The 9,485-nt window shown below is 37.5% G+C and overlaps 1 protein-coding gene and 1 pseudogene across 1 annotated transcript; both read right to left on the reverse strand.

Moving 5' to 3' along the window:
• Positions 1 to 265: 265 nt before the first annotated feature.
• On the reverse strand, positions 266 to 4,793 carry LOC128173995 (uncharacterized; annotated as a pseudogene).
• Positions 4,794 to 5,141: 348 nt separating this feature from the next.
• Positions 5,142 to 8,943, reverse strand: LOC128173996 (lethal(3)malignant brain tumor-like protein 3). Its single transcript, XM_052839646.1, has 2 exons — positions 8,671 to 8,943; positions 5,142 to 5,281 (listed from the first exon to the last, which is right to left on the reverse strand). Exons 1-2 carry the CDS (start codon positions 8,912 to 8,914, stop codon positions 5,142 to 5,144), a joined length of 384 nt encoding a protein of 127 aa, XP_052695606.1. The 5' UTR covers positions 8,915 to 8,943.
• Positions 8,944 to 9,485: the final 542 nt, after the last annotated feature.

Below are 9,485 nucleotides of genomic sequence, written 5' to 3' on the forward strand. Positions count from 1 at the left end.
TTTTGTAAATAGTTTAAATGCCATTTTGTTAATCCCTTCTAAACGGGTTTTAACAAAAAAAAAACTTTACATCATATCATTTACAGACCAAAAAATCTGTTTTATTCAATCAAACAGATATATATTTTTATAAAAATAGTACGTATGTCGATCAGTAGCGAGAATTCGAATGACAATTAACATTAACAAAAACAACTACAAAACGGAAATTAAAAAACAAATCACATGCTCCTATAAGTTTCTAAATATCTGAGGGTCAGCAAGTTAATTTACAAATTTGCTCAGAAATCACCAGTAAGGGACGTTGCAGTATCCATATCGCCTGTTTGTGTTGGTCGTGTAACACCATGGTCACAAGACGATGTCAAGGTTACGGCAGAACTTTTCCAAGTCACCTTGGTAACTTAAGCTGTGGGTATAGGAGGAATTGCGAACCGTAGTACTGGGTACCCTCAGGTCTGTGAATTTTGGAGGTACTCCAAGGAAGATGATACTATTAAGTTATATTTCAGTCTAGCTTGTTATCGAAAAGCTTGCTTCTTAATATAGAAATCATGCAAATCATACATGTATGTTTTTCACACTGGGTCTATATTATCACGAAATGGCCAGTTCAGTCAACTGAATATTAAATGAAAGCTTTGAAAGGTGAAGGAAAGAAATAGATATGCTAAAATAAAAATACCCTTCAATTTATTATTTACGAAAATATGCATTTTTAACTTATTTCAAATACATTGTTAAAATCATGAACCCTAAATGTATAATAAAATTGAAGCAACCCTAAATAATGTTTATGTCATGGTTTGAATATTGATAAATCAATATAATGTGAATGACTCATGACAGATGGAAACGTAAGCTGCAGTGAGAGCAGGAATATGCATGATCTGGTCTCCGACTTCTAAGAGGCTGTTGACGCAGTATGTACTACTTTCACAACCTATAAATAAGACGATTTTTTGTTTTGCCTTCATGAAGCAAAACAGAAAGTCTATAAGTTTAAAATAAATTCTTTAGAGTTTTTAACAATAAATTTTATAACAACTTACTAATTTACGGTTTCCAGAAAGTACTTATGTCGTTAATTTAGTCAGGAACAGCCTAACAACACTTTATAACAACAAAGCTTTTTATAGAGCACATTGCGATGTCAATTCATGCTGTTAATCGGTCGTAACTAACAAATACAATCATTTAATCTGTATGTGTCTTGACTCTATTTTGCAATCATTTAACACAAAGTTCATAGAGTTAAAGTGAAAATGGCATTTTTTTAAACATATAATAAGAATAAAATTGTGGATTGGGCGCCTTATTGCTTAAATAATCAATCTTTTAGCAAAAAAAGTTGATGAACTGATTAATCAAGTTTTAGTAAGTTCAAGTTCGTTTACAGATAATATATCCCTTCAGCTTCTTCCTCTCATATGCGTTGACTATTCTCCATGTAATTGGAGACAGTTGATATATTTATAGTATTGTAACTTGCAACGTCTATGTATCCAAAACACAACCAGAAAATCTCTAAATAGTGTCTCATATTTATAAACAATATTTGAAGGTTTATCTGCTTTTGTCACTGTCCACCCAGCTGCAATTCGGTACAAGTTTACATTTTAACATAATCTGCTATTTAGTTTTTACCCAGCCAGGGGGAAACAACCTCTCTTGGTCTGAAGATAAACAACGTCCGCCGTCTGTACTTTATGGCTTGAAAAAGGAGATAACCTTAGCTTGTTTAATGAATATTTATATGCATACATGTATTAAAACCTATAACATTGTTCTTATCCATTATGAATACATTGTTCAATGATCTTTCGTGATTGTTTTACTTCATCCTGAATAAAGCTATTTAAAATCACCTAATTACATTTAATTACTAATTGACGTTACTTCTTCTGATAATCTTAAAATAAGACTGGTTTTTGTTTCAACACAGGTCGTAAGAAAAATGTTAAAACATGTGTAGTTTTATATAAATGGCACTAAGAAAATCAAATGCAGGTTTTAAATAATAATTTAAAAAAAACAGTATTATTGTATCGACGAAATTCAATATTTATTTAGGAAGACTACAAGATGTGTCTGCACTATCTGGGGTGTTTCTTGTCAGCCCTCAATGTAATAAAATGTCATAGTGCCACAAATACCTAGCAATTGGGGCACGTCCATTTATGTATCTATCTTGAACATAAAAAACAAACCAAAGACTTTGTAAAGTGACGCCGTCAGCCTCCATGACAGGGTGATTCAAAACGGCGTAGTAAATGTCCCTTTCATCACTTTGATAGTACCTGATAATTTTAACAGACTCATTTTCTGGAGGACTAAATTCGCTGTGTGTTAGTTGAAAAACGTTTCCCGATTGGCCGCGAACATAAGCCATAAAGTACTTTGAAATTGCTTCGCTATCTTGACAGTTCCTAACAGTTGCCTTATATTCAGTGTGTGTGTCGTTCTGAAGTTCCTCGATTCCTATATCGCAGCTGTTTACGATAAAAGAATCTTGAATGCTATAGTCGGGGTTGAAACTGGTTAACATTTCCAAGCTTTCTCGTTTAGACTTAGACTACAGAGTTAACCATTTTTCAGAGTATCTCTTGTTTGAAAAAATTTCTCTAACCACATTGTTATTTCCTAAAAAGAAAAGTAAATATTACATGTAGCAGAAGAAATTCAATCATATTTAGTGTATTAGTTAAAAATCTAATGCATTATTGTTATATCATATCTAAAGAACATGTAAAATGTTTTGAATTGATTGATGTTTTTCAAACAATGCTTCATAATATTTTGTATCTGAAAGCATTACATGTAGCATGTAGTGGTGTATTTAATCTTTCTAATAAAAATTGCTGAGTGGAAGAACTTTTTTTTGGTAAAAAATAGTTGCGATTGAGGACACAATACATTTAACACATCGACTGATATGGCTATTTTGTTTAGTTTTTAGACTGTTAGACTTGAAGAAGACTAAGTGGTCAGCAAATGAAATAAAATGAAATTAGCAAATCAGATCTATCGTAAATTGTCAGGTATGATTCTTAGCTGTAAACCAGTATTAAGAATAAAACATTAATTTGAAAAACTTCAATTACACATAGCTTATTTTACTAAGAGATCAATAGAGCCCAAAACTGAAAATATTATTAAAAATGCGTAACAAATTGAGGATATACAAACCTTTCGGGACGTTTTCCATTTTACCCTCGTTTTCAAATTGTGTGTCAGGTGGAGCTAGAAAGACGCCTGTATAGGTGATATGGCTGTAGTTTACCGGGATGGCAGTCAGAGACAGTATTTGTAGTAACGGCTTTCCGAGACTGCGCACAGTTTCAGCTATCTGTAAAATGTAGTAGTGTGAAAAGTGCAGAAAAAATTATCACTACACAAAATAATGTAATAGCAAAGATATCATTAACAATGCCCGCTTCCTGGGGCTGCAAACAGTGCCAACAATGCGCAACAGGTGTGTAATTTGATGACAGGTGAAAAACACATACTTAAATAATAGCAACGATATAATTCAAAAAAGTATATTCTAGAAGCTGAGAACAGTTTCTGCTATCTGTAACAGATAGCCATGCTATGACCTTGAATTGCTAGTATTACATATCGGTCACTATGATACTTATGTATACAAAGTTACTGCGCAATAGATCGTGGTAATGATAACTATCAGAATGAACTCTGTGACTCATGTAGCAATGCGTAGTATTCCTAAATGATATTATCCAAGATACCTGATGAATAAACTAAGAGAGATTGATTGAAAAAAATAATGTAAAGAAAAGCAGTATGTGGTTCTAAGGAAAGGAAATGGGAGAGGAAGGGAGGGTAAATTAATCTAAAGAGTATACTTTATTACAGAGAATTAAAAAATGTCTTACCAGTTTCAAGAAGAATCCAGAAATGATGCAAAAAGAGGCCTAATTTTAAAGCGAGTATATTCAACCGGAAAAATTCCGGAAAAACATAAACACTATTTATAGGTCCTTGGATAAATTTGCATATCTTTGACAAGCCAAGATATGCCGTATTATCCAAGATACCTGATGAATAAACTAAGAGAGATTGATTAGGACTAAATACTTTATTATGGTTTGGCGTTACTGGCCGCAGTGACTTTAGGCTACCAATGGGCTGCCTCACAACAATTCAAACAATACAACAATACGTGACGGCCCATCAATAGGCTCATTGCGCAGTGGGTGAGCGCAAATGCACAAACGTCACAAAATATAATATTCTGTACAGTGGGTAAGTGCAAATACACAGACATACAAATGACAAAGTTATACACAAGGTTTGTGCGAATGGGTAAACGCAAATGCACAAGTTTCAAAGTTCAAAACACATTATAATTGTCAAAGTTCTTGTGCAGCAAGTATGTGGGCGAATGCACAAGCATGAATACACAGCATTTTAAACACATTAACAGCATTATAAACACATTATATTGACAGTAAAAAACTGTATCCTATGATAGTTTGAATGATTGCACTCTTCCATTGGAGTTGGGGTGCGACGATAGCGCCACTTGCAAGGGTCATGAACGATTGTTTATGACACTGCAACCGCCACCAATGGAGTGCGCCACTTTCCAAAAGTAACATTGGTGACGGCGGCAGGACCGCAACTCCAATGGTCACAACGAGCCAGTAGTAGTTAATTGTGATGTGGTTAGTCCGGAAGGCCAACACCGCCACAATTTAATAAATCTTGCAACGCACCTTTAATGGTATTTAAAAGGATATCATTACCCAGCTGGGACAGGTGAACTCCATCAGGGTCAAACAACGTAGGTGGTTTTTGGGAAAACTGAGGGTATTTGATGTAATGACCGCCCCTGGATGTTACAAATTTTATCGCTTCTCTATTCATTCGACCCCTTATTTCATTCATTGCTTTAACATTCTCTGAAAAGCGCCAAGCTAATCTAGGCAGGGAGGGGACCAAAATATCGTTGTGGTAGGGAACATGTCAAATTCGTGACAAGGTTGTGGAAAGGAGCTCCAGCAGCTCTTCAGTGGTTTTCTGGCCAACATTGTTTGCTCTGCAATGAATGATGAGAAACTCAGGACGATCTTCTAACCTTAGCAACGTTGATAGCCTAGTATTGAGGTCTTGTAGCTTCATGCCACTATATCCCTGCCATAAGACTGAAGTATTCTCGAGATTAAGATTAAGCCCCCCCCCCCCCCCTGTCTTGATACTGCACTCATAGCTGCTCGTTTGATGATAGAAGATCCGACAATCCAAACTCTGACAGGACCTAGAATTATCTTGTTTATAGTTAGTAAGATAGAGGTTACCGAATGTATGTACGAAATGCATTAGAGCGCCATCGTCCTGACCCTTGGATGACGTCACTGTGAACGCCTTGAATAGCAAGGGTTGTAGCTGCACCTATTCTAAATGAGTGGGAATTATAATTGGAGCTATCAACCCCTATTGCATTAAGACAACGCTTCAATATGGTGATAAATTGATAACGGGTCAATGGTTGACCTTCAAAATGAATAAACAATGGGCCAGTTTGAGATGTGCGCATGTGTAAGTAGGCATGTATGGCGGCAAAAGGACAAGCAACATCATTTGAAGCAGGAATCTGCAAGTTTGCCCCCACACCTAATTGGTCTGTTTTTTAATGACAAATTGTCAATTGAATGTTGGTCTGCTGCATTGTTATGTCATGAAATTGGATGATAGTTGCTGGTGTGTTGCCTTTAGACACTGTGAATTCCCCTATGCGCAAAAGGGCGTGAAATGCTAAAGTGAAAGCTGCAGTGAATAGTTTGGTTTCGTATATGGTGTTGCATACAGTTTGCAATGTTGGTATACTTTTGTTTAAGAGCTGTAATGTAATAGGCAAACGAGTGTCCTTGTGTAGTGTTGTTCTTTGCATGCCCTGAAGTAGCTTTCTTATAATAAAATGATTAGTAGGATCTACATTGTAAATTGCTTTGCTGTAAAAACTGATGGCTGCAATGTATGACTGAGCTGTGGAGTATTTGTAACCTGAAAGTGACAGGTAAGCGATAAACCTTGTAATGTGAGTGTCGAGAGGTGGCCACAGACTGGGCATGTTATGAGACCGGCGAAATGTTTCAAATGAATTGATGCCTGCTGTGTGTGTTTGCCTAGTGTTTACAGCAACTGAAGCGTTGAACAATGATTGGATGTGACTTTTGAGAGTAATGTCTGGAATAGGGCTGGAATGGCCTGCGGATGAAGGTCTGCATAAGGTGCTGCTGCTCGAAAGACTTCCCACTGTTTGCGAGATATAGAATCAGCAATAATGTTTGATTTTCCCGGAATATGTTGTGCTTTAAATTGTATGTTGTGTTTTAAAGCCATTAAGACTAACGATCTGACAAGTACCATTACTCTTGGGGACTTGGCTGACTGTTTGTTGAGAATATGTACAAGGGAAATATTATCTACATGGAGGATGACTTTTTTGTTTTGCAAACGCAATCCCCATATCATGAAGGCTAATACAATAGGTACTAATTCGAGAAAAGTTATGACCCGCAAAATTGGCTTGTTTAACCATGAAGATGGCCAGGTAAAATGAACCCACTGACCCTGAAAGAAACTGCCGCAACCAAGGTGGCCAGAACCTGCACTATCCGTGTAAAGTTGCAAAGTATCTAGTGTAACCCATTCAGTGTCTGGGAAGTATACAACGCCGTTAAAGTTGCCTAAAAATTGTAGCCATGTGAACATGTCTTCACGGATAGGGTTCGTAATTCTGATGTGATGATAGGGAGAGGGCACCCCGGACATAACATTGTAAAATCTCCTATTGAATGCACGGCTACCTGGGATGGCTTTACTAACGAAATTGAGCTTGCCCACTAAAGATTCTAACTGGGAAAGAAGAATTTGTTTCTGTGTGACCCAATGCTGCAACAAAAGTTTAAGTTCTTGAACCTTACTAACAGGAATTTGGACCAGCATGTTCACAGTGTCGATTTCTAAACCAAGAAATGTAAGCTTAGTGGTTGGCTCAATAGTTTTGTCTTGGTTCAGGGGGACCCCTATTTCTGAACAAATGTCCTGAAAAGTGTGCATGAGAGCTGAACAATTATCTGAATTGGACTTGCCAAAAAAATAAAGTCATCCAAGTAGTGGTGAACTGTATCGAGTTGTGTTTTAAATTTGACAGCCCATTCTAAGAAAGTGGAAAAAGTTTCAAATATTTTGCATGATATTGAACACCCAAAGGGGAGGCATTTGTCGATGTAATAAGCCCCATTAATGTAAATTCCTAGAAGTTCAAAGTCCCCTGGGTAAATTGGCAGAAGACGAAAAGCATTTTTAATGTCCACCTTAGCTAATAGAGCCATAGGACCTAGTGTGCTTATCGTTTGGACCACTGTGTCAAAAGATGTATAGGTAACTGTAGTGAACTGTGGGTCTATGTGTTCATTAATACTGAAAGAGGGTGGGTAGGATAAGTGTGTTATCATACGCCATCCACCGTCAGCTTTGGGTACAACACCTATGGGAGATACGTGTAAATTAGGCATGGGTGGGAGTAAGTATGGGCCAGACATTCGACCTGCCGTAACTTCACTCTATATTTTTTCCAAGAGAACCTCCTCGCTGTCGGAAGCTGAACTCAAGTTTTTTGAGAAAACTGAAATGCGTGGTCCAGAGTATTGCAATTTAAAGCCATGTTTTAGACCATCCTCTAAATACCTTGCCGAACCCTATCTGGGTATTGACTCAAATAATTGCTAATTGCGCTAATGATTATGGGAGAATACCCTAGGACCCAAATGTCTCTGGGGTTGACGAGGGTTTCCTGCCCAATGTTGGTTGGTGCGTGTTTGGTGTGCTGGTGTCTGATACCTGAATGTGGCATAAGAGTTGTTGCGGACTGGAGTGGATGCCCGAAAGGAATTATTTGCATGACCCGGGGGTGGGTTAGCACTGTTGCACAACATAGATGGATGGGTGCCATTGCATTTAGACATCGGTGTATGTACGGACAATGGGGCTTGTAACAGTTTGCTTTGAGATTGTAATCAAAGCACTTGTGGTGTTGGGTACTAGAATATTTATTTGAATTGGTAGTCATGTATAATAACTAAAGCTCATTATCTATGATTCCCTAGTTCTGTGACGGGTTGTGTGCAATCCTTAGCCTAAATTGTTCATCGTACGAAACCCACCCATTAGAATTCTGTGCCCCTAAGCAAACGTTGTGCATATATTTAATAAGCTGTTGCGATCTAAGTGGGTGCACTGCAGTATAAATGCTAAAATAAATGAGAAATGCATCTGTCCATTTTTCGATAGATGTTATTCTGGTTGTGGGTTTTGGTTGTGATATGATGTTACCCTGCGCATCAATTGTGAGAGTAGATGTTGCATGGGCATTAGTGGGGTCCCTTAAAAATAATGTTCCCAGATTGACAAATTCGCCCTTGATGATTTTTTGCTTAATTGGTTGGTTTACATGATACCCAATAGGAACTGTAATAGAGTTGATTGGTTCAGGAGTAGGCTGATGGGTTGCGGTGATAATGGAAGTTATCCCTGTATCTGTGCATGTAGATGTGAGACTAGAATTGACAGGCGAAATGAGGCCGGGCATTAGAGTCGTGGATTGTTGTAATGTTGCTACAGGGGGATTAAAAATCACATTACCCGCCTGATCCTGGGCTTGCTGTGGTGGGGCTGCCTGTTGTAACAGTGCCGCCTGATGCTGTGGGGCTGCCTGGGGTAGTTGGACTGCCTGGGGCTGAGGGGGTGCCAGTTGAGCCTGGACATTTTGTTCGTTATTGTTGGTCTGTTGGCGTTGAGCCCTGCGCCGGCCTGGCCTGCGTGCTTGTCCTGGGTCTTGAGTATCACGGGCAGCCGCCCGTTTAAGTTGTCTCTTCGGCCTTGGCATTGACCCCGTTGATCTCGTGGTATTTTAAAACAAAAGCAAAAATTGTTACCTAATTAATTTGTAAATAAATTAATGTTAATCAATTTCATAAAATTTTATTGGTATATTGGTAGCTTAGCCGAAAAAAAGCAGTATATTTAAGATCAAGCTAAAATAATGTGCGCCATTGAAGATTGCACTCGAGAGATTGTTACATCTAAATCCATACAATCAAAGGACCTCAGTTGCCATCAAGCGGAAATCGGTGGCATATATGCCTTTCTCGACTTAATAAAATTGATAAAAGTATTTGAACGATTAAATTAATCTAAAGAGTATACTTTATTACAGAGAATTAAAAAATGTCTTACCAGTTTCAAGAAGAATCCAGAAATGATGCAAAAAGAGGCCTAATTTTAAAGCGAGTATATTCAACCGGAAAAATTCCGGAAAAACATAAACATTATTTATAGGTCCTTGGATAAATTTGCATATCTTTGACAAGCCAAGATATGCCGTATTATGAAACCAGGGGCATAATACGGGTATAAGAATATTGAAATTGAGAGTTAATAAATAAGTGTCATATTTG

This window comes from Crassostrea angulata, chromosome 2 (genome assembly GCF_025612915.1).
Source record: "Crassostrea angulata isolate pt1a10 chromosome 2, ASM2561291v2, whole genome shotgun sequence".
Classification (NCBI taxonomy): Eukaryota; Metazoa; Mollusca; class Bivalvia; order Ostreida; family Ostreidae; genus Magallana; species Magallana angulata.